General features: G+C 38.6%; 1 protein-coding gene across 3 annotated transcripts in view; it reads left to right on the forward strand.

Annotated features, from left to right (window-relative positions):
• LOC105478186 (Scm polycomb group protein like 2) overlaps nucleotides 1-26205 on the forward strand; it is a 118389-nt gene that overhangs the window by 81898 nt on the left and 10286 nt on the right. For 2 of the 3 annotated variants that reach the window (XM_011735256.3, XM_011735258.3), the window contains exons 8-11: nucleotides 9797-10014; nucleotides 15285-15405; nucleotides 17346-17549; nucleotides 18570-18752. In XM_011735256.3, coding sequence (XP_011733558.1) covers nucleotides 9797-10014; nucleotides 15285-15405; nucleotides 17346-17549; nucleotides 18570-18752 — 726 coding nt within the window. The remainder of the gene's footprint in view (nucleotides 1-9796; nucleotides 10015-15284; nucleotides 15406-17345; nucleotides 17550-18569; nucleotides 18753-26205) is intronic. The other variant, XM_011735257.3, reaches the window with a different exon arrangement.

Raw genomic sequence — 26205 nt, forward strand, 5'->3', positions numbered from 1 at the left:
AGATCTAGAAGAAATGGATAAATTCCTGGACACATATACCCTCCCAAGACTAAACCAGGAAGAAGTTGAATCCCTGTAAATAGACCAATAACAGACTGTGAAATTGAGGCAATAATTAATAGCCTACCAACCAAAAAAAGTCCAGGACCAGATGGATTCACAGCCGAATTCTACCAGAGGTACAAAAAGGAGCTGGTGCCATTCCTTCTGAAACTATTCCAATCAATAGAAAAAGAGGGAATCCTCCCTAACTCATTTTATGAGGCCAGCATCATCCTGATACCAAAGCATGGTAGAGACACAGCAAAAAAAGAGAATTTTAGACTAATATCCCTGATGAACATCAATGCAGAAATCCTCAATAAAATACTGGCAAAACAAATCCAGCAGCACATCAAAAAGCTTATCCACCATGATCAAGTGGTCTTCATCCCTGGGATGCAAGGCTGGTTCAACATATGCAAATCAGAAATGTAATCCATCATACAAACAGAACCAAACACAAAAGCCACATGATTATCTCAATAGTTGGAGAAAAGGCCTTTGACAAAATTCAACAGCCCTTCATGCTAAAAACTCTCAATAAATTAGGTATTAGTGGGATGTATCTCAATAAGAGCTATTTATGACAAACCCACAACCAATATCATACTGAATGAGTTAAAATTTTTCTAATTGGCAGTTGGTTGAAAGAGTTATCAATAGGAAGAAATGTCTGGGTTGTGATATGAGGTTGTAGAGACCAAGTTTTATCATGTAGATGAAACCTCCAGGTAGCAGGCCTCAGAGAGAATAGATTGTAAATGTTTCTTTTCAGACTAAAGGTCTGTGTTGATATTAATGCTGGAAAGGTATAATGAGGCATATCCGACCCCTGTTTCTCATCAGACTTGAACCAGTCTTTCAGGTTAAATTTTAAAGTGCCCTATCCTAGGAAGAAGTCCATTCCAGTGGTTGGGGGTGGGGCTTAGAATTTTATTTTTTGGTTTACACAGATGATTATGGCAGAATCTATAATGATAGCTGGGAAAAAAGATGGGGCTATGAAAATACACAGAGGGCAGATAGTAGAGGGTCTTAGCAGACCAGGGAATTAAGATTTTAGCATGTAGATAATGTGGCATCACTGAAGAGTTTTAAGTGGAAAAGTGACATACAATTTGTGTTTTCTAAAGATAATGCTTATGGGCTAGAGTATGGATCAGAAAGGGCAGCCTGGAATGGCAATTAAGAGGCTAATGTTGTAGCTTATGTGAGAGGTTATTGAAGCAGGATATTTCCCTGACCCCTTCGTGGGTGGGAACTGGAGTGCACTAGCTGGCTGCTTGGGTGCCGGCAGGGGCAAACTCCACTCACTTGGACCTGCTACACTCTACCCATTGTGGGAAGGGGAACACACAGGTGAGCAGGTGCAGGAGCCGGGGCGAGCACTTTTGGGCGCTGGCAGGAGCGAACTCCATGGGGGCCCCATGGCAGCATCTAGCGGGGTACCTGTGAGCCCTGAAGCCCCAGAGGGAGTGTTACAGTCAGTGCTCTTTTAGCTCTGCCGTCCACAGATGGCTGAAGTGTTAACAACTCAGTAGAGGGTCAGTGTGACAGCCTTTTGCTCTTGCACTCGTGGCACCTGAGTTCTTGTCCGGCATCCAGGAGGAATGAGGTTGCATGAGTGAATTTGAAGGATAGTAAATGCGGGGGATTTTATTGCTGATGGAGGTGGCTCTCAGTGGGATGGGGAGTTGAAAAGGGGATGGAGTAGGAAGGCAATCCTCCCCTGAAGCTACACTGGCAAGCTGTCCCTCTGAAGTCAAGCCGCTTCTCTGTGATGTCCAACCAAAGTCTGTGAGGTCCAGCTACTTCTCCTCACTCCGCCAGCTGAGACTGGGGCTTTTATGGTCACAGGATGGGGGGTGAGGTGGGCCATGGGTGGTTTTGCAAAAGGCAACATTTGAGCAGTAAAACAGGGATATAAGTTCTCACTTTGGGCTGTGGTATCAAGCTTTTCGGCTTGAGGATAGGGCCCTTGCTGGGAACCCACCCTCCCAGAATTTCTCTGCCTCGTGTTCGCATCATTATGAGGTCCTGAATCAAGTCACTGACAGGCATGAAGAACACATCTGGGAAATACTTGGGAGGTGGGCTTGGCTAGACATGTGGAGGGAGGAAGCATACAAGGATGACTTCAAGATTTCTGACTTCAGATAGGTAATGTCATTCATCAAGATAGAGCATTTAGGATAAGCACAATGAATTCTCCTTTTGGAAATGTTGAATTTGGGATGCTTATGTAGATATCTAGTTGGCTATTGAAAACATCTCTGGAACTTGCAAGAGGCCTGTGCTAGAGAGAGGGAGAGAGAGTAGGCAAACATGTGCACAAGTATGCATGCACTTGAGCAGACAAGAGAACATGAGATTGAATGATTTGGTAATCATTACTGTAGGCAGTAGCTGAAATAATGGGACTGAACTAGAGCACTCAAAACTGAGGTGGGGATGGGGAGAAGGCAGTCAGTCCTGAGGAACACTACTGGAAAAGTGACGGAAGTAGGAGGGAACTCAGGAAAGAGTTGCTATGTGAGACTTAAGAGTTTTAAAAAGAAGGCAGAAGTGTCTAATGCTAAAAATCAAATAAGATCAGGAAGAGGCATCCATTGTTAATATCTGTTGGGAAGTTGTTGGTGATATTAACACACAGAGGTTCCCTAAAAGATGGTATCTGTGGAAATGTTATTATAGCAAGTTGAAAAATGAGAAAATAGCTTAGTCTTAAAAGGAAGTAGAGAAGGTATTAGCTAGGGAGAGTGTAGGTAAGTAGGATTTCCTTCTTTGGAGGAAACTTTTTTCCTTCCATTTGTCAGGCAGTGGCAACAAACCTTCCCCAGTCTCTAATCCATTGATAGAAGAGGGCAAGGAACACCTTTAGGGCCTGGGAAAGGAGGATAGGAATAGACACAGGGATGGTGATATGAGTGGTGCTGCTGTTGATTAAATGTGCCACATGCAAAATTTAAATAATCTGCCCCAAATCTCATAGGAGGTATTGTGTGGCAAAGCTGGATTTGAACCTAATTAGTCTGGAACGAGTGTTCCTACAATAGATAGTGAGAAGCAGGGAAAGGAATAGCAGCTGTAAAGAGCCATTGGTAACAGAGCCCCATGTTCATGTGATCTCTACCCCACCTCTTCTGAGAAAATTCTTAGTGTTCAGCTGGCTTCTGATTTCCAGATGCCTGTTGTGATAAGTACCAGGACCATGCTTCCTTGTTTTCCTTTCCACTGGTATCTACCCCTTGTGGTTTCCTTCTAGAGTTTTCCTCAGCCTTTGAGGTGTTCTTAAAGAATATTTTGTTGTTGCTGAAGATAAGGAGATAAACATACATGTAAAAGACTTCTACTATGCTTATGGAGAGGTAAAGTCACTCTTATCTGACAGTAACAGTCCTTGAGTATTCAAAAGGTATTTTCAGAGGAAAAGCAGACTTGGCTGTTATGAATGTTTAATTCCCAAAGCAAGGTTGGCCTCTGGGATGGGATGGGTGGCTCTTCTGATACAGGTAGAGGGAAGGGAGAGAAGAAATAGAACAGTATCTGAAGACGCCAGTCAAGGAAGCCAGTGTTATGGTATGGGATGGCAGCAGGAGCAAATGAAGGAAGCTCACGGCGTTTATACCTGACCTACCTCCACTTTGCTCTTATTGCTGCCCATGATTGATTAGTTTGTGGCAATCTGGGCTCTGTGGGACAGGGAGCAAAGTTCCAAGCAGAGGCATTGGGTGGCACAGCTGAGTGTATATGAACTCTAGGCTTCCTTTAAATAAAAAAGTGAAAGTTCTTGACTGAATAAGGAAAGACAAAAGTCATATGCTTAGGTTGCCAAGGTCTACAGTAAGAACAAAACTTCTATCTATGAAATTGCAAAGAAGGGAAAAGAAATTCGTACATAGTATATATGGGGTTTGATACTATCGGCAGTTTCAGGCGTCCACTGGGCAGGGGGGTGGGGGAGCGTCTTAGAATGTGTCCCCCAAAATATATGGATAAGCGGGGGGGGGGGGCTACTCTGCTTGTTAATATTTTTCATTATAAACATGCTTTCACATCTGATTTTTTTTTTTTTCTAAACTAAGATTCCCTGTCAGAGAGCACCTCTTGACTATTGACTATATAGTGAAACAGCACATAGGAGTTCACGAGGTTGTCCTTTGGGTCATTAAAAAAAACAAAAAAACAAAAAAACGCACCTTGACTCGGGAGTGAATTTGATGATGGGCTTTGTTGTTGTTGTTGTTAGAGGACAGAAAGCAGAGTGGCATATTGGAAAAGGCATGAGCTTAGGAGGCAAACTCTGTTAACCAAATGGGTGCTCTTGGCACAGTTACCTAACATCACAGAGCCTATGTTTCCTCATGTGTAAAGTGAGGAAACAATATCTACCTCATAGGATGTTTGGGAGGATTTCATGCAATAACACATATTGAAGTGCCTAGCATGTAATGGGTAGCCAGTAAATATTGGCACCTATCTCCTTTCTTTCTCTAGTTTCCCTCATTCCAGGCTTCCAGGCCCCCTGTTGGCTTTACTCCTTGCCGTCTAGATTGTTTCCCAAGATTTGTTAATTTATTTTTCATTTCCACAATTCCATAATTATCATTTCTTGGATGTTTTTCTTACCCGGACATTTTCTGTTCTGTCTGAAGATAAGCTGAAGAACCAGGTAAATTTTGTGTTAGTTGTTTACATAAAAGTTTTATTAAAGATGAGTAGCATATCCTTCTTTATATTTCACATAACTTTTTCAAAAAGATTTTTATTCATTTTGTGACCACTATGAACACACAGTTTGAAGTTTTATATATAGTTTTAACCTTATTTAAACAAATCCATTTTCTATTTCAAGTAGTTTAATACTGAATAGAGTTTCAGCATGGCGCATGTATGTATATATGTATGTATATCTATATGTATGTTATATGATTGCTCCTGGGAGTTTAATTTTGATGTATAATATATTGAATGGTTACTCTTGCCTTTTTAGTTAAATCGGTTTAAAAAGTATTTTATTCTAGGTGCTGGGGATATGGCAATAAATAAAATCGAGTCCTTAGGAGGCTGAGGTGGGAAGATTACTTGAGCCTAGGAGTTCAAGGCTTCAGTGAGCTATGATCACATCACTTCACTCCTGCACATCTGCACTGGATGACAGAGTGAAACCTTGTCTCAAACAAAAAACAAAACCCCAAAAACTGAGTCCTTGAATTTGAAAAGCCTGCTTTATAAAGTGAAATTTTGTTCATTTTTAAAAATTTTTGGCCGGGCTCGGTGGCTTATACCTGTAATTCCAGCACTTTGGGAGGCCAGGCGGGCGGATTGCCTGAGGTCAGGAGTTTGAGACCAGCCTGGCTAACATAATGAAACCCAGTCGTTACTAAAAGTACAAAAATCAGCCGGGCATGGTGGTACGTGCCTGTAGTCCCAGCTACTTGGGAGGCTAAAGCAGGAGAACTGGTTGAACCGGGGAGGTGGAGGTTGCAGTGAGCCAAGATCGCGCCACTGCATTCCAGCCTGGGTGACACAGTGAGACTCTGTCTCCAAAAAAAAAAAAAGAATATATATATATATATATATATATATATATATATATATATATATAGTGTGTGTGTATATATATAGAGTATATATATATATATAGAGTATATATATATATAGAGTGTATATATATATATATAGTACTTTCTAAAAACTTTGCTCATACATACATATATGCCATACATCAAATAGTTTTTATTATAATATGGAACAAATATATATATTTTAGGGGACTATTTGAAACTATAGCTTCGGTTTTCAAATGCCAAAATAGTTAGATCAAATATTGATTTCATTATAGTTGCTATGTTCTGTAAAGTTACCGTTTTATTTGCTACAATTTAACTGCTTATTTTATATAGAATATACTAGTTTTGGGGGTATAGTATTGACTTGCAGGCTGAAAATATTTTTCATTTATTCATTCAGTATTTTTTGTGGACCTCCTATACTCCTAGGTTCTGTCTTAAACCAACCTGGCACAGGAATTTGAACCCAGATCTGGAGCTCAATTATTCCTCTTCTTCATTCTATATATTTAGAGTTGGGAACTAGAACTGCAGAGATCAGTAGATTGGTCAAGAGAGTGAACGTTTTATTTGGGTTTAGTAATTTTGTTAGTCTGTTTTCATACTGCTATAAGGAACTGCCCAAAACTGGATAATTTATAAAGGAGGTTTAATTGACTCACAGTTCAGCATGGCTGGAGAGGCCTCCGGAAACTTACATTCATGGTGGAAGGCAAAGAGGAAGCAATGCACCTTCTTCACAAAGCGGCAGGAAGGAGAGAGGTGCCGAGCGAAGTGGGAAGAGCCCCTTATAAAACTATCAGATCTCATGAGAACTCTCTTACTATCACGAGAACAGCATGGGGGAAACTGCCTCCATGATTCAATTTCCTCCACCTGGTCTCTCCCTTGCCATGTGGGGATTATGGGGATTACAATTCAAGATGAGATTTGGGTGGGGACACAAAGCCTAACCATATCAGTAACTAAAAAGAGGTCACTTAATGACCTTGGAAAATAATTTCTTTAAAATATGTTTGGGGGAAGAAAAGTTTATTACAGGGGCTAAGGAAATGGAATAATAAGGAAATTGAAATGTTAAGTATAGGCAATTCTTCTTGATGTTTTATTCATAGTAGTGAGTGGAAAGAGGGAATTCACTCAAGGGCTTGAAAGTGTATCAGAAACAGGGAGGTAACTTCAAAATAAAGGATATGTGAAAGTTGTAAGAGACAGCAAGGAATTGGAGATTGAGTGATCAAATACCTTGAGGAGAGAAGAGATAATTAAAACCAAAATGTCCCGTAGGAACCAAAGGAAGATGTTGTTAAGATATAAATAAAAGATTGGACTTCGAAAACTAGAGAGAAAACTTCTCATTCATTGTAAGAGAAAAACAAGAGAATGGTTGAAAATAAAAGTATTTTAAGATGGAGAAATGGGGTTTTATTTATATTTATATATTTTTGAGATGGAGTTTCACTCTTGTCCAGGCTGGAGTGCAGTGGCGCATTCTCGGCTCACTGCAACCTCTGCCTCCTGGTTTCAAGTGATTCTCCTGCCTCAGCCTCCCAAGTACATGCGCCACCATGCCTGGCTAATTTTTTCTATTTAGTAGAAATGGGGTTTCAACATGTTGTTCAGACTGGTCTCGAACTCCTGACCTCAGGTGATCCACCTGCCTCAGCCTCACAAAGTGCTGGGATTACACGCGTGAGCCACTGTGCCCAGCCAGAGAAATGGGATTTTTAAGTTTACCCCCCAAAAGATAGCCTTTAATCTTCTCATAAAGTAGAAGATTGGGTCATTTTCTGAATGGAATAGAGAAAGAGGGAGATGGGAACTTAAATAGGGAAAAGCCTTCTACCATGGAAATATACTTGGAAATCAGTGAGTTGTAGCAGTGACTCCTCAGTTCAGGTTAGCATGGATTTTATAGACACTAGTAGCATCTTAATGTTCTAAAGCAGGAGTTGGCAAACAGTAGCCTGAGGGCCACATCCAGCTCATGTAGCTTATAAGCTAAGAATTTTTTTTTTATATTCTTAATTGATTGTAGAAAAATAAGCAAACAAAGAAACAAAAAAGGGCCAGGCGTATTGGCTCACGCCTGTAATCCCAGCACTCTGGGAGGCCAAGGCGGGCGGATCACGAGGTCAGGAGATTGAGACCATCCTGGCTAACATGGTGAAACCCTGTCTCTTCTACAAAATACAAAAAATTAGCTGGGCGTGGTAGCAGGCGCCTGTAGTCCCAGCTACTCGGGAGGCTGAGGCAGGAGAATGGCGTGAACCTGGGAGGTGGAGCTTGAGTGAGCTGAGATCCCGCCACGGCACTCCAGCCTGGGTGACAGAGCAAGACTCTGTCTCAAAAAAAAAAAAAAAAAAAAAGAGAAAAGAAAAAAGAAACAAGAATGTACGACAGAGACCTTATGTGACCTTCAAAGCATGAGATATTTAGTATCTGACCCTTCCTGTAAAAAGATAACTGACCCTTGTTCTATAGCTCAGGACCAGAGAAAGCAGATGATAGTGTGACTCAGAGATGGGGACTGACGTTCTGGACATGATCAAAGACCAAAGGGTGATAAAAGAAGGGATACTAGTTAGGGGTTTTTGGTGGAGGTGGACAGTTGGGTGCGGGTTGAGTAGGGAGTAAAGCAAAGCCAGAAGAAAGCTAATGGATTGGATGAAAATGGAATATGGGCTTGTGAATAGATATCATAATGAGAATATAAAGCCTGATCAGATGTCATAATGAGAATGTGAAGTGGCTATCAGCAAAGATAACAGGTAAGGAAGTTGAAATTGGAGAAAGGGGACATGGTTGGTTGTCTTAGAGATAGAAGAGTTTCAGAAATTGCCAACTCCAGCCATTTCAGGAAAGAGCTGAACTCTCCAGTGATAAGGTCAGGATGATGAAGCATCCAAGAGTATGATGGTCAAATTCCTTAAGATGATGACAGGGAGACTATGTATGAAGAAATAATGCGTGTTAGGTTACTGGACTTTTTCAGAAAAGTGGAAGTGAGCCTGGAGTATGAAGTAGATGATGGCAATGTGGTAAAAAAGAGGCTAGTGTAAGTAGGTGAACTACTTGTAAATGAGGGGGAAAGTGATGTTGGCAGTGAAGTGGTCCTCTTTTGCCCTGGCAGCTCAGGATAGGCTGTTCCTTCCTCTTGGTTTGGTAAGTGATAGAAGATAGATAAAAAGGTCATAGAAAAGATGTAGTATTATCTATTGCGGGTCAGATTTACATGTACATCGTCTTTGAGTATGGGAGGAACAAAGCAGCAGATTGGTTTGGACTTGTAAAATGAAGCCCTCAAAATAACAGTAGTTGATTTTTGTATAGATGTATAAATGTTTCACTTACATTGTTCTTCCTGTAAATATCTTTTTTAAGCATTAGTGCTTTTTACTATGTAAAATTCATTTATTTGTAATAATGAAATTATCAAGGAATTAATACTAAACATATCTCTTTTTACTTAAATGTGAACATGGACAGAATTAACCTGGCAGGTAACCTTTATTTGAATATTAAAACTGAATTGGGCTACAGGGAAACTAGTAGCTACAAATCACTTGGGTCTGATTGTGGTCTTTCCATGACAACATTAATGTAGAGTCTCTATTTTAGTATATAAAACTTTATTAGTAGACATACATATAGGGACATAATGTATATTAACCTTAAATATATAATTTTTATTTACCAATTATACTTCATTAAATCTGAAAAAAGTCAAGAGCAAGGGAGCCCCTGCCCTCTGAAACATGAAGTGGGAGCCCTAGGCAATTGCTTTGCTTTGTTTTTCTATGTTGATGTGAGAGGTGATTCCTATATGTGACATAATTGGATAGTGTATTCTGAAGGAGAGACTCCTTTTTGTGCTTCCCATAAAAATATGGGAAGTTCCCAATAGGTAAGTTGCTAGAAATTTTTACCACGCTAAGTTGAAGTTACTGATTCCTCTAATAAAAGTCTCTTTATTTTTTCTGGAGAATTAAACTATTTTCTGATAATATGAAATCTTAGGATACCTAAAACTTCATTTCAGATAGTACTTTTAGTTTTAAGTGGTTTTCAGTGAGTGACCTTTGGAAATGGTTTTAAAGGTCAAGTAAAACTTATTTTGAGTCATAAGGAGAAAATACCTTGTGTCATTTACTTTAATATTTTTTATATTTTTTCCTCAGTTCCTATTGTAAAGAATATAGCAAAAACAGAGTCTTCTCCTTCCGAAGCGAGCCAGCATTCAATGCAGTCTCCACAGAAAACTACTCTAATATTACCAACACAGCAGGTCAGGAGATCAGGTCGAATTAAACCACCTGGACCTACTGCAGTCCCCAAAAGGAGCAGTTCTGTTAAAAATATTTCACCAAGGAAAAAAGGTCCAAACTCAGGAAAAAAGGTTAGTTGTATCTCCTCCTAATTTGTATTATAGGTTTTTGTAGTGCCTTATTATTTATAACATGCAATTTAGGAATTTACTAAGAGTATGATGAGGGTCTTTAGGAATGTACTAAGAGTATGTAGGCTTTTGAAAGCCTCACATAACTATCAATAGATTTCTTTGCTTGGGTAAACTTAAAACTTTTTATAGTGTTCTACTTCTTCAAAACCACAATGAAAGTACTATTAATACATGAGTGTATTTATGTTCAGACTAGTTAATTTGAAACTCAGTATACTTTAAAAATCATTATGAAGTGAATCTTACTGTACATATATTATACTTCAATAAACTGGGGCAGGGAGAGAAGAATCAATGTGATGAATTCAATAATGCTGGAGTCAACTCTAAAACCTAGAAATAATAGAAAAAGCAACAACCTGAAGACACTGAAGAGTGAATGGAAGCAGACAGATTCTGGTGGCAGGGGAAGTACTGACTGGGAGAAGGGGTGTTATACAAAGTGAGTTTCCATTGTTGTGGTTTTAAGCAAGTACACTTTGTGTAGCATGTGAGGCAACAGGAGTATTAGTAGAAAAATGACAATTTATCTGTCCTAGGGAAACCAGAAAACAGAAAAGTCAGGAAAACTGTGGCTGTTAAAGGAAATGGATTTTGGAAGGGAAAGGACCAGAGAGGGCATCTGCAAATTCTGTCTACCAGCGTCTCTGACCGACCCCTGATCTGAGCATGTTTGTCTAATACACACAGGCCAGTGTAGCTAAAGCAAAAGATCTGAACTGAGGCTGGATGAAATTAGGCCCAAGATCAGAATTTAAAGTTCAAGTCTAGCCAAGGTAATTACTAGCTAAACAAAAGAAATAACAATCATCAGAGAAATACAGAATTTAGAATCTGCACAAATTTTTGTAACATCTGGAATGTAACTCAAAATTACCCAAATACATAGTAAAATGAATAATATTTTCAAGAGAAAAGAAAATCAACGGAGACAGACCCAAGTATAACCCAGATATTAGAACTAGCAAACAAAAGTTTTAAAGTGGCTATTCAACTGGTCCTCGATGAAATTACACACACACGCGCGCGCACACATACACACACACATATACGCACACAATTGTACTGATTAAAAAGACCATCTTAGTGGAGAAGCAAAGGATAAAAAGGAGCCAAATTGAAACTCAGGAACTGAAAAATACAGTATCTGAAGTAAAAGATTCACTGGACAGAATTAACCAGAATTGACTAGAGATGACAGAAGAAAGAGTAAATGAACTGGAAGATAGAAGAATAGAAATTATCCAGGGTGAAAAACTCAGACTAAGATTGAGAAAGAAAATGAACAGAGACCCAGAGACCTTTTAGATAATATCAAAGGTCCAATACAATGTAATTGGAGTCCCAAAAGGAAAAGAAAGAGAAACTGGAGCAGAAAAAATATTTGAAGAAATAATGTCTCAAAATTTTCCAAATGTCATGAAAGATAGAAATATGTAGACACAAATTACTCAACCAAGAGCAAACAGAATAAGCACAAAGACATCTAAGCTGAGGCATATTAGAGATGAACTGTTGAAAACCAGAGACAGAGCAAATATTAAAGGCAACAATGTAAAAATGAAAAAGTACATGCAGAGAAACAAAAATTTGATTAACAGCTGACATTTCTCATCAAAAGCCATGGAGGCCAGAAGAGAGTAGAACAGCTTTAAAGGACTGAAAAGAAAAAAAAAAAACCAAAAAAAAACCTGTCAACCGGAAATTCTATATGTATCAAAAATACTCTTCCAGAATGAAGGTGAACTTAGAATATATATAATTTTTGTTTGTCAATTATACCTTAATAAAGTAGAAAAGACTCCTAAGTAGAGTTCAATAGTTTTCTTCATATAATTTATACTCTCATTTATTCTTATTTATTTCTGCATATTTTATGATTGTTGTTGCTATTGTGAAGGAAATCTTTTCCTTATTACTCTTTTCTATGAAACAAAAGATATATTTCTTAAAAAAAAGAATGAAGGTGAAGACAGTTTCATTTTCAGATAAAAGCATACTAAGATAAATCACTGTCAAACCAGCACTGCAGGAAATGCTAAAAGGAAAATCATCAGGCTAAAGGAAAATGGGACCAGATGGAAACCTGGTTTCTCAAAGAGAAAGGAATTGCTTTGAAGATGGTAAATCTTTGGGTAAATGCAAATGACTTGTAATAATATGACTATTTGTAACTAATTACAATACAGTGTTGCAGAGTTTATATTAAACAGACATGAAACAATTGTAGTATAAAGGCCTGACGTGGGGGATATGGATCCTGTATCATTGCAAGATTTCACCATTTTATGTGAAGTGGTACAATATTAACTTTATATGGCTTGTGGAAAGTTAAGGATGTACATTCTAATCCCCAGGACGTATTGTTAAAAAAAAAAAAATGCGAAGAAGTATAGCTAAAAAGCCAATAGAAAATTAAAATGTAATTCTAAGGAATATTTGAATATTCAAATATATTCAATATAAAATATTCTAAGGAATATAAACTATTAACAAAAGGAAAGGAGGGGTTGGGTACAGTGGCTCATGCCTGTAATCCCAGCACTTTGGGTGGCCAAGGCAGAAAGAGTGCTTGAACCCAGGAGTTTGAGACCAGCCTGGGCAACATGGCAAAACCCCATCTCTACACAAAATACAAAAATTAGCTGGGTGCAGTGGCGCACGCATGTAGCCCCAGCTACATGGGAAACTGAGGCAGCAGAAGAATTGCAGAAAACTTGCTAGGAGGTGGAGGTTGCAGTGAGCTGAGATGGTGCTATTGCACTCCAGCTTGGGTGACAGGAGTGAAACCTTGTCTCAAAGGGAGAAAAAAAAGGAAAGGAAAAGGAGAAACAGAACCAAACACAGAGGAGACAAATCAAAAACAGGCAATAAAATAGTAGATCCAGCCAGGCATGGTGGCTCACACCTGTAATCCCAGCACTTTGGGAGGCTGAGGCTGGTGGATCACCTGAGGTCAGGAGTTCGAGACCAGCCTGGCCAACATGGCAAAACCCCATTTCTACTAAATATACAAAAATTAGGCATGCTCACAGGTGCCTGTAATCCCAGCTACTCAGGAAGCTGAGGCACGAGAATCGCTTGAACCCAGGAGGCGGAGGTTGCAGTGAGCTGAGATTTCGCCACTGCACTGTAGCCTGGGTGACAGAATGAGACTCCATCTCAAAAAAAAAAAAAGTAGACCCAGATCCAAACATACTAGTAATTGCATGAAAAGTTAGTGGATTATCCTTTTTGGTTAAAAAGACAGAGATTATCAACTTGGATTTTTTTTTTTTAAAGACCCAAATATATCCTGTCTACAAGAGATGCACTCTAAATATAAAGACATAGAATCTTTTCAGATCTCTTGGGGCTGACTGAATTAAATGCCAGCAGTATTATCTTACACATTCCTGAGTTCAGCCATCTGATATTAGTAGCTGTAACATTTCCATTTTGTTTCAACTTATGTTTGCTGTAGGGAAAAAAAAATAACATTTTAAAATATATTGATACTGATATTCTTTAAAAACACTCAAAATTTACAAAATAAAAATCAAAAGTCAAAGCTAAATATTTCAAAAATATAGTCGTGAACACTGAAAAAAATCAAGCAGATTGTTCTAATATAAATGGTAGCAGATAATTTTAAATGAAAAATAAAAGTTAATAGTGAAATTTAAAGTGAAATAATATTTTAAATGCATTAAAAAAATTAACATATATGTGTATTTTCCAGCTTCTGAAATGTCTTTGTGATTAGTTGGTATAATGGTGAAAATATAAGATAACACCAAATAGTTTCCTTTGATTCCTTTAGTTTCCAGTTCCAAGCTAATTTGATAATTTTGGAGAGCTCTGTTTGAAAACATTGTTTATTTGATGATGGGGATGGAGAAGGGACAGTTACTATACTCTTGTAAAAATTATTTAAAAAATTTTTTACTTTTTATTATGAATATGTAATACTTGTATATATTTATGGGGTCTATGTTATATTTGGATACAAGTTGTCATTTTCTTCCTCCCCTTAAGGGAGGAGTGCAGGAGCACATTTTCTAAATAAATGTACCTTTATTCAATTTGCAGTGTTAGTGCAAACATGCTATCTTGGTATGTCTCAAGACAAAGGATTCAGATTTCAGATTTTTAAAATAGTGAAAGAATGATATGATCAACCCAGTAATTATAATTCAGTACTGAAAAATAACATGATTGTGTCCAGGCAGTGGTGCATGCCATGTAATCCCGGCACTTTGGGAGGCAGAGGTAGGAGGATCTGTTGAGCCCAGGAGCTCAAATCCAGCCAGGGCAACATAGTAAGACAAAAAAAAAAAAAAAAGTCACATTTTTTGTTTCTTTAACATTGATAAAAAAAAATTGTATCAATGTTAAATAAACAATAATGTGATTTACTAGATTACTGTCAACCCAAACGACAGTCATTAATTTAAGCAAATAAATTCCAGCAACATTGAATGTTCTATTTTTTACTCCTTTGCTCCTGCCTTTTAAATGTCCTCTGTTATTACCTTTTCTATGCACAGGTGTCCCTTCTCTTATATTGGAGAGTCATGTTTGAAGGTAGCTCCTGGAAAACCCCAAGAGTTGATGTAAAATAAACAAAATACTAGTGAACTTTAACAATGCTCAGGAGACATTGGTTCTTATAGGCGATAGGCATAATTTTGTATAGACTTTAGCAAGCCATCTGTTGTGATTTTGTCAGAATTATTGTATGTAATATGGAGAAATGTGGGTTAGACACAGCGAAGACTAGATGAGCAACTTCTTTCTGAAAATAAACTCTGTCCTCTGCCTTGCTGAGATTTTTTTTCTATTGGATGTATTGCTCTGGGTTAGAGATTTACAGACTTTTCTTTAGCAATCTGAAAAAACTTGTCTTACAGGGAACCTCAAAAAATAAAGTAAGTTTTACAGAATAAACTAATTTGGCTAAGGTGTGATTAGTTGGAGCAGGGGTAGGACAGGGAATCCCAGCCATCTGGTCTCTTCCTCCCCTACCTGGACAGTTCATGGACCTCTGAGAAGCTCAGTTTGGAAAGTTCTGGAGTTCATGACACACACAGGAGTTTCCAACCTGAGGACTTCTGATAACTAATAATTTTGTAAACCAATGATATTTATAATTTTCTGACTTTCTTATCTAAGAATATATTAATGAGTATTTTATACTTGTATTTTTTTCCCTTTCTTTTTAACAGGAAAAACCTTTGCCTGTGATATGTTCTACATCTGCAGCTTCTCTAAAATCGCTGACCAGAGACCGAGGCATGTTATATAAAGATGCCGCTTCTGGGCCATGTAAAATAGTGATGTCTACAGGTAAATTCATATTTTAAAAATAGTATAGAATTACTAATCTTTTATCCTGTATTATTTTCAGTGTCTTCGAAGTCCTGGAGATAAAATAGTAGGGGAAAAAGATGATAATATTAAACATTTATCTTAGCATTTTTCATATTAAAGTACTTTGAAATTCTGATTGTTCCATTTTACATTAAGGAAAAAGTCTTTAAATACATGAGTCACTTGAAAATTCAGATACTCTTAAAGTATTTTATCCATTTAAGTAAGATTTATGAAATTTACATTATTGTCAAATCTATTCTTGGTTTCCCTTTATCTCATTTCAAAATTTGTCTTTTTGTATTGTATGTATTTTCAAAGCTACCTCAAACCTTTTCTTAATGCCTTTTAAAAATTATCTCCCTTACACTGTCCTATTCCCTGGACTTTTTTTTCCTTTTAATTGTTCTTTCCTGATTAAAAGTAAATTTAGTTTTTTAAAAATAGAAGTCACTTTAAAAATGATTATAACATATCTCATTTTTTTCAGTTTATTATTTCTGATTTTTAATTAGCAGGAAAGACTAGCTGAATGGATATAACACAAAGGAGATAAAATATTGAAATCCTTGTTTAGCTTCACTTGTATTCAGTAGAATTTGTCCATGCCATCAGCACCGTGGGTTGAATTTTTAATTGCTATTTCATTTCTGAAGGATAACATAGTCCTTCCTCTGGCTGTTGCCACAAAGTTGAATTGTGTATTTCAACAGAGCAAAAGTGAGATTGATCAGTTTTCTTATACTAAATATAGACTGTGTGTGTGTGAAAGTTTTGCAATATTAATTAATGGATTAAAAATAACGTGCTTCTTAGGGGAACAATTTATTTTATTTTTGGTAGTAATGTGCCCTCATGTTTTGTTTTTTTTTGTTTTTTGTTTTTTGAGACAGTCTCACTTCATCACCCAGAGTGGAGTGCAGTGGCGCGATCTTGGCTCACTGCAACCTCTGCCTCCCGGGTTCAAGCGATTCTTCTGCCTCAGCCTCCCAAGTAGCTGGGACCACAGGCATGTGCCACCACACCCAGATAATTTTTGTATTTTAAGTGGAGATGGGGTTTTGCTATGTTGGCCAGGCTGGTCTCTAACTCCTGACCTGAGTTGATCCACCCACCTCGGCCTCCCAAAGTGCTGGGATTACAGGCATGAGCAACTGCGCCCAGCCTCCCTCATGTTTTTATAGTGTATATTGATTTGCGTTTGTTGATTCTCAGTAAAGAAAATTATTGGAAGTTGGCATTTATGTGATTATAGATGAATTGCTTCTATATCATATGCTTTTATTATACTAAGGAAAGAGTTTATTTTAAAATTTTCTTCCGTGAATCTTGGTATATATAGAAGGAACATTTTTATTTTCTTAAAATTAATAAAATATTAATATATATCAATAGAACTTAACTGTTATGTATATCTTAAATTATTTGGTTACTTTAGAAAATATAATTGAGGTGTAGTATTGGTGATTTAAAAGAAATTCAGTTCAAAAAAGAACATAGCAAGATGACCCATTTTGAAAGGAATTTCTTGTACTGTGTATACAATTAAAAGATGAAAATATTCATCTGTCTTTGTGCCATTTTATATAATGTGGGAATGTATGAAGAATTGTTTTTGTGATGTTCCTAAAATGTCTGTAGGTTTTATATCATCAGTTTGGACAAGATTCTAAAAAATTGAGTAAACATTTTGATGGTTTCTTTGTGGGTTCAGTATGAATGTATGGTTGCATGAATGTAAAAATATATTTACCTACATATTTTTAGGTAACAGAAATGATCATTGATATTAACTATATTTAGGTTTTCTGTGAGTGAAGTGGCTAGTGGGATATAGTAATTGATTATGTAGTGTTTTCACAAAATTTCTTTTAATCAGTCTCATTGTTATGTCTGCATACGTATTTTTCCTCAAGTGTGTGTCTATGTAAACAAACATGGAAACTTTGGCCCTCACCTGGATCCCAAGAGAATCCAGCAGCTGCCTGACCACTTTGGCCCAGGCCCCGTGAATGTGGTGCTTCGCCGGATTGTGCAGGCTTGTGTGGATTGTGCCCTTGAAACTAAAACTGTTTTTGGATACCTGAAGCCAGATAATCGTGGAGGAGAAGTGATAACTGGTATGCTTGTCTAATTCAGGCCCTCCCCTCCCCTCCCCTCCCTTCTTCTCCCCTCCCTTCCCTCCTCCCCCCTCTCTTCCCCCGCCCCCTCCCCTTCCTCTTCCTCTTCTTCTTTCTTCCTCCTCCTCCTTTTTTTAGAACAGGGTCTCACTCTGTCACCCAGGCTGAAGTACAGTGGTGTGATCTCGGCTCACTGCAGCCTCCACCTCCCAGGTGCAAGCGATTCTCCCACCTTAACCTCCTGAGTAGCTGGGATTATAGGCATGTGTCACCATGCCTGGCTAACTTTTGTATTTTTAGTAGAGACAGGGTTTTGCCATGTTGCCCGGGCTGGTCTTGAACTCCTGGCCTCATGTGATCTGCCTACCTTGGCCTCCCAGAATGCTGGGATTACGAGTGTGACCCACTGCACTTAGCCTGTAATATTTATTCTATTAGTATAATAGAATATTTAATTATACTATTATATTATACATATAAGGAGTTATATGTTTATAGACTTTAAGCCCTGGTTTGAAAAGTTTACTTTTAAAATGGACAAATGATGTCAGAATAATGTAAATTGGGACAAAAGTCACAGATTCTTCATTTTACATGCTGTGTTAAGCTCACTATAGGCAAAGTACCTTGGTTGATAATATGTTTTATCTATAAGAAGCTCTAAATAAAAATGCGACTCAAGAAGTCATTAAGCAAGAAGATGCACTTGGTAGCTGTGATCAGACACCACAACATTCATACCCATGGAATATTTGGAATAGAAGGAAGTGTTACATAGATCAGTGAGTTTCTGTTGTTGTTGACTTAAGAATATTTTCAAATGAGGATGTTTTTACCAATACAGGCTATTGTGTTTGAATGAGAGGAGCTTTTATAATTTAAGATTATTCCTTTATGAATTACAAAAACCACAAATTAGACTTATAATACCTTTCCTAAAGTGATGATTTTTTTTTTAAATTACTGTTGTATTTCTCATCTCTCTGAGATTACTCTTGACATCCTTTTTTTCCCCAATAGCCTCCTTTGATGGGGAAACTCATTCCATCCAGCTCCCTCCAGTGAACAGTGCATCATTTGCTCTTCGCTTTCTTGAGAACTTCTGCCACAGTCTGCAGTGTGATAACCTTTTGAGTAGCCAGCCTTTTAGTTCTTCCAGGGGTCATACTCACAGCTCTGCAGAGCATGATAAAAATCAGTCAGGTGAGAGAAAATGTAAACTCTTATACTTCTGTTTAACTTGAGAATCTTGTATAATTGTTTTTCCTTGTGTTCTCCTCAAAGTAAACATTTTAGCCACAGTGAGCTAATGAGAAATGTATAACATGTAGTTGTTTTTGTTCATTCAAAGTAGGAAAGTAATTTCTTGTATTCATAATGAACTTGAGAATCAAAGCCCATGGATTACTTACGTTTGGCTTCATTGTGACTACCTCACAGAGTTAAACATTCTCTGTTAGACTGAAGTATGGCTTTAAAGTTACTGACCTTTATAATCCTAAGAAGTTAGCAAAGCATGTTGAGCCCATTGGCTATAAAGATTTTGTTGCAGTCATCAAGGTTTGACAAATGATGATACGGTTTTGTTGTTGTTTTTTGAGACAGAGTCTCGCTCTGTCTCCCCAGGCTGAAGTGTAGTGGCGCAATCTCAGCTCACCGCAACCTCCGCCTCCCGGATTCAAGCGATCCTCCTGTCTTAACCTCCTGAGTAGCTGGGATAACAGGCACCCACCACCATGCCCAGCTAATTTTTGTATTTTTAGTAGAGACAGAGTTTTGCCATGTTGGCCAGGCTGGTCTTGAATGCCTGACCTTAAGTGATCCTCCCGCCTTGACCTCCCAAAGTGCTAGGATTTACAGGCGTGAGCCTCCACACCCAGCCTGTGATATGCTTGGATTTGACATTTGAACCATGGTTGCTTCTCTTCCATAAGAACCCCAAACTGATGCCTGAATAAGAGGGTAGGTATAAGATAGCCCTGTAGAACCAAAAGCATGTTTCTTGCTTCTGATCCGTAAAGCAAGAAAGCTCTTCCAGCTTTTATGCAAGTGCTCTTTGTTTTTTGGGAGTGGTTTGTCTCTTTTTCATGTGACTTATGAAAGCTAACTATGTTCTACCGATCATGGCAGGATTGTATGTGGGTCTTTCAAGAGTAGCTGAGGTTCTCAGGTGTTACTGCTGCATGATTTTCTGGCCAGGTGCTGCTGATTCTGGAAATACAGAGTACCATCAGACTATCTTTTTAAGTCCAGGGATTCTAATTCATGTGCCACTCAAGTGTGAAGTGTGGGTACCATGTCTCTAGCTACTACTTCTTTTTTTTCTGGTCCTCCTGGTTACCCACACCCTTCTTCATAAAGCTTGTCTCCTCTACTTCAGTGACACCTCTCATATCCATCCCCTTTTTTTCCATTTCCTTGTTGCTACCCTGCTTCAGACGGTACTAACCCCTTCACTGGTTTAGTAAAGCAGGCTCCTAACTGGAATCCTCTTTCCAGTGTCTCCCCTCTGGTGTAGCTGTCCAGTGAGTCCCTTTGAAATAAAGGTATGATACTGTGACATGCTTGCAAAAGTATTCATGGAGAAGCAGTGGCATGGAGAGCACAGGTGTTGGAGTTTGTCAGACCTGAGTTCCAATCCTGGCCTTGTAATCTCTATGCTGGAAGAGTGTAAAGTCTGACCGGCCTACATTTTAATTCAGTTCCTGCTGTTAACTAGCTATGTGCCCATAGACAAAGTACTGAGCCTCTCTAGTTCTCAGTTTCCTTATCTGCAAAGTGGATACCTCTTTAGTTGTGAAATTGAAAGAAAGTATTTGTAAATTCTTAACCTGCATTATGCCTGGCATGAAGTAGGAGCAATAAAAGCTAGCTGTCAGAACTAGGGGGAAGAGGAAGAGTGGTTTCATGTTTTCATGTGATATTATCCTTTTTTTTTTCCTTCTTCGGGAGAGGTAGGAGGTCATCAAAAATGGTAGGAAATTTGGAAGATGGCTAGAAAGAGAAGGGCCACCTGTGTGGGAAGAGGGGTGTCTGTGTATTGATAGGTTTTCTGTTTCTAAGAGTAATTTGGGGAAAAATATGAGTTGGAGATGCTGAGAGTACAGTTTCCTGATTTCTCACTCTGTTGCCCAGGTTAGAGTGCAAATGACACCATCTCGGATCGCTGCAACCTCCGCCTCCTGGGTTCAAGCAATTCTCTTGCCTCAGCCTCCCAAATAGCTGGGATTGCAGGTGCCTGTCACCATGCCTGGCTAATTTTTGTATTTTTAGTAGAGGTGGAGTTTCACCTTGTTGACCAGGCTGGTCTCAAACTCCTGGCCTCAAGTGATGCTTCCACCTTGGCCTCCCAGAGTACTGGGATTACCGGCCTGAGCCACCTGCCAGGGCCAATTTCCTGATTTCTTATACAAAGCATTAAGAATGCCAGTAATTTACAAAACCCCATTCTTTGAAAGATTTTAAAGAAAATGTAATTCTTCTTTAAATTGAACACAGAATGTTTGAATTTTCAGATTAATCCAATAATAATAGGTAACTATTTGAAAAAATACACTGAATAATCCACATATTTTACATTATTTTAAGGGTTATTAATTTTCTCTCACAGAAAGCTTAATTTAGCCATTTGAAAGTGGCTTTGAGTTGGAACTCTTAGGTTTTTCTTAAGTCAGCTTGTAGTTAAAGAAGTTGCATGTAAATGTTATGAGGTTGATTATTACTAAGATTTCATGTCTAGTATCCCATTTCTCTTACATTTTTTAAAACAAGGGACTCAAAAATAGTTTAAGATAGAGTGCTCTTTTTAGGAGACTTTGATTCTGACCAATCTTGTGTTTGCACATTTTAGCAGTAATTTTAGACATTTTACTGAAGTATAGTATACATAGAGAAAATTGTACATGGAATGTAGCTTGATTAATTTTCATGCCTGTATAACCAGTCCCTGGTTGGAAAAATAGCTATTACTAGTACCCTAGAAGCACTGCTAATGTGTCAAACCCCCTTTCATCCGCTACTACCCCTCACTTCGCACATGGATACCTACTGCCCTGACTTCTAGTACCATGTGTTACTTTTGCCTGTTTTTGAACTTTATAGAAATGAAATTATACACCATTTACTCTTGTGCCTAGCTTTTTTTGCCCATCATTATGTTTGTAAGATTCATCTGTATTGTTGCATATAGTTAGATCATTCATTCTCATTGTTGTATAATATTCTGTTGTATAAATAGGCTACCATGGTATGTATCCATTTGAGTGCTTTCTGTTTTGTGCCCTTATAAGTAGTGTTGTGTTTTGTACTCTTATAAGTAGTGTTATCATGAACATTCTATACACGTCTTTCTGTTCCTGTATCTATCTTGGAGGGAATTGCTAGGTCACAGGAAATGTGTAGATTAAGCTTTAGTAGATACTACCAAACAGTTTTTCAAAGTGGTTGCCTCAATTTACTTTCCTATCAGCTCTTTGCTTTTTAAAATAGATTATAATTCTCAGGTGAAATTTTTTATTTGATCTTTTCTGTCCATTTTTCCTGTTTTCTTGAATATATTCATCAAAATTGCATTATAGTCTTTGTCTACTGACACCAGTAGTTTTTCTCTCAATCGTTGGTTATATGGTCTGACTTCTTTGCATGTTTACCACTATTTTTTGGTATGTGGGACATTGTATATAAAAGATCTGCAGAAGCTCCAGATTTCTACCTTAAAAAGTTTCCTCTTTTTTAAGCAGAAAGAAGGAGGGCTCATTCCATTCAGTGATTGAACTGGGTTGGGGCTGAATAGCAGTTTTAATAAGACTCAGTCTATCTCCTGATTCCTCGCTATTCTTCAGGTGTTACTTTCCCAGGCTTTTGATTGAGAACCTGGGAATTCCCTAGCTCCTTAACCTTGAAAGACTATGGGGAATTGTACTTCCCTCCTTCAGGGGTTTGCTGCTCAGCTCTTCAGCCTTCTTCCTCATGTATTATCACAACTTCACACTTGTGTTTAGGTGGCTTGTGTGTTTGAGCTAGACCTCTTCACCCTGGTGGGTCTTTATTTCTTAAGCATCGTGAGACTGCGAGAGATTTCAGCGTGCCTTTTAAGAGTTTTTAGCCTAACTCCCCAGCTTCCTGTATAGCTCCAGAACTTGGCAGATGTCCCATGGGGGAAAACTAGCTATGAGTTTGAGTTTCTGATTTGTCACTCCAGCTGTGTGAAGCTGCTGAATCTTTTTTGATTTATTTTTGCCTAGTTATAGCCCTCTGCCTGTGTCAGGTTCTATTTTCAGTGTAGTGCCAAGAGTCAGCAAATTCCTACAGGGAAAAAATATGACGAGATCTTCAGTTTAGACTAGAATGGTTCTTCCCCCTCTGGAATTTGATTTTATTAGTTCCTATGACTGCTATACCTTGAGGATGCTTTTCTTATAATAACTTTATTGAGATATAATTCACATACCATAATTTCACCCTTTTAAAAGTACACAATTCAGTATTTTTTAGTGTATTCACAGAGTTGTGCAGTCATCACCACTATCTTCATCACCCCCAAAAGAAATCCCATACCTGTTAACTATCATCCCTCAATGTCTTTTCTCCCTCACCACTGGAAACTATTTATTGACTTTCTGTCTTTATGGATTTTCCTATTCTAGACATTTCATGTTAATAGAATCATATAATATGCAGTCTTTGTGTGTGGCTTCTTTCACTTAGCATAGTGTGTTTTTTTGTTTGTTTTGTTTTGAGACGGAGTCTCGTTCTGTTGCCTAGGCTGGAATGCAGTGGTGTGATCTCGGCTCGCCACAACCTCTGCCTCCTGGGTTCAAGGGTTCAAGTGATTTTCCTGCCTCAGCCTCCTGAGTAGCTGGGACTACAGGTGCCCACCACCACGCCCGGCTAATTTTTGTATTTTTAGTAGAGACGGGTTTCACTACATCATCCAGGCTGGTCTCGAATTCCTGACCTCAAGTGATCCACCCATCTTGGCCTCCCAAAATGCTGGGATTACAGGTGTGAGCCACCGTGCCCACCCTGTGTTTTCAAGGTTCACCCATGTGGTAGCATGTATCAGTGCTTCATTCCTTTTTATGGCTGAATAATATTCTATTGTATGGCTATATTGTATTTTGTTTATCCATTTATCAATTGATGCACTTCTGGATTGTTTCCACTTTTTGGCTATTAGGAATGCTGCTGCCATGAACATTTGTGTATAAGTTTTTGTGTGGATACATGTTCTCTCGGGTACAAACCTAGGTGTGGAATTGTTGGGTCATATGGTTAACTCTGTTTAACTTGATGAGGACCTGACAGACTTTTCCAAAGAGGCTATACCATTTTACATTTCCATCAGCAGTGAATGAGGTTTCAGTTCTCCTTGTAAACACTTGTTATTGTCCATCTTTTTTATTATACCCATTCTAGCAGGTGTGAAATGGTATCTCATTACGGTGTGATTTGCATTTTTCCAATAGTTGATGATGAGCATCTTTTCTTGTGCTTTTTGGCCATTTGTATATCTTCAGAGAAATGTCTGTTCGAATCCTTTGTCCACTTTTAATTGGTTTCATTTTTTATTGTTGAGTCATAAGAGTTCTTTGTATATTCTAGATACAAGTACTATATCAGGTATATGCTTTGCATATATTTTATCCCATTCTTTGGGGTTGTCTTTTAACTTCCTACTTTTTTTCTCTCTCTCTTTTTTTTTTTTTTTTTTTGCGACGGAGTCCTGCTCTGTCACCCAGGCTGGAGTGCAGTGGCGTGATTTTGGCTCACTGCAACCTCTGCCTCCCAGTTTCAAGCAATCCTCCCACCTCAGCCTCCAGAGTGAGTGCTGGGACTACAGGTGTGTGCCCCCACACTTGGCTAATTTTTGTATTTTTAGTAGAGATGAGGTGGCATGGTTTGACTGTGTCCCCACCCAAATCTCATCTTGAATTATAGTTCCCATAATCCCCCCATGTCATGGGAGGGACCCAGCAGGAGGTAATTGAATCATGGGGGCAGTTACCCTCATGCTGTTCTTGTAATAGTGAGTGAGTTCTCATGAGATCTGATGGTTTTAGAAGGGGCTTTCCCTGCTTTGCTCTGCACTTCTGCCTGCTGCCATGTAAGACGTGCCTTTGCCCCTCCTTTGCCTTCTGCCATGATTGTGAGTCCTCCCCAGCCATGTGGAACTGTGAGTCTATTAAACCTCTTTTTCTTTATAAATTACCCAGTCTCGGGTATGTCTTTATTAGCAGCATGAGAACGGACTAATACACTGGCCTTTTTTTAGTTCTTTAGACATGATTTTCATTTTTTAGTTCCTTGAATATATTTATAATAGCTGATTTAAAGTATTTGTCTAGGTCGGGTGCAGTGGCTCACGTCTGTAATCCCAGCACTTTGGGAGGCCAAGGCGGGACGATCTCTTGAGGCCAGGAGTTTAAGACCAGTCTGGCTAACATGGCGAAACCCTCTCTCTACTAAAGATAAAAAAAATTAGCCAGGTGTGGTGGCATGTGCCTATAATCCCAGCTGCTTGGGAGGCTGAGGCACGAGAATCATTTGAACCTGGGAGGCAGAGGTTGCAGTGAGCTGAGATCATGCCATTGCACTCCAGCATGGGCAACAGATTGAGACCGTGTCCCAAAATAAAGTATTTGTCTAGTAAGTCCAATGTCTGGACTTCCTCAGGGACAATTTCTGTTAACTGATTTTTTTCCCTTTGTATGGACCATATTGTTTCTTCACATGTCTCATTTTTTTGTTGTTGTTGAAAACTGGACATTTAAAAATCATATAATATGGCAACTCTGGAAATCAGATTCCCTTCTCCCTAGGGTTTGTTGTTGTTGCTGGTGCTGTTTAGTGACTGTTCCTGGACTAATTCTGTAAAGTCTGTATTTCTTTGTTAAGAGTGGTCACTGAAGTCTGCTTGTTTAGCTTAATGTGGTTAATGATTGGGTAGAAATTTCCTTAAATACCTGGAACCAGTGTATCTCCCAGCCTTGGCCAAGGGGTTTTCTGTGTGTGTTGGGACATAACGTCAGTGCTCCAAGTGGCAGCTTGTAAGTTGACTTTGTGCAGAGCCTCAAGGTCAGCCAGAGATGAAAGATTAGGGTGTTCTCATGTCTTTCCTGGGCATGCATATATACATCCGAGCACATGCATGTGAACTGTTTAGATTCCCAGGAATATGTCTGTGTTTTTCAAAGTCTCCTAGGGGGCATCTTATACCCAGTTTTTCCTTTTAAGCTTTTTGGCCAACCTATTGTTAGCCCTGACTGGTAATATGGTCTCAGGCAGCTGGAAAGTTAAACAGTTGCCACCATTTTCCCCCATCAGATGCCCTGGAGATGGGGTTGTTCACACAGAACAAGCTCTAATTTAGGTCAAATAAAGACAAACCCTGAAAGGGAGCTTTTCAGTGAGCTTCAAGACTGGTCTAAGTGATAGTTCTCTGGGCATGGGGCTTTTGGAGAGCTCCAAACCCATTATGTCCCCATCCAGTGACTATTGCATGGCTGTTTTTCATACCTGCCGTAGTTGTGAAGTGTTGGTTTTCAAGGCTACTGTGAAAATGGGGTGAGGAGGATTATATTAGGGCAAGTTAAAATGCCACAGAATTTGCTGTTTTTTTCTGAGATCCATTCATTTTTCTTAAACACTTTGGATT

Source organism: Macaca nemestrina, chromosome X, assembly GCF_043159975.1.
Source record: "Macaca nemestrina isolate mMacNem1 chromosome X, mMacNem.hap1, whole genome shotgun sequence".
NCBI lineage: Eukaryota > Metazoa > Chordata > Mammalia > Primates > Cercopithecidae > Macaca > Macaca nemestrina.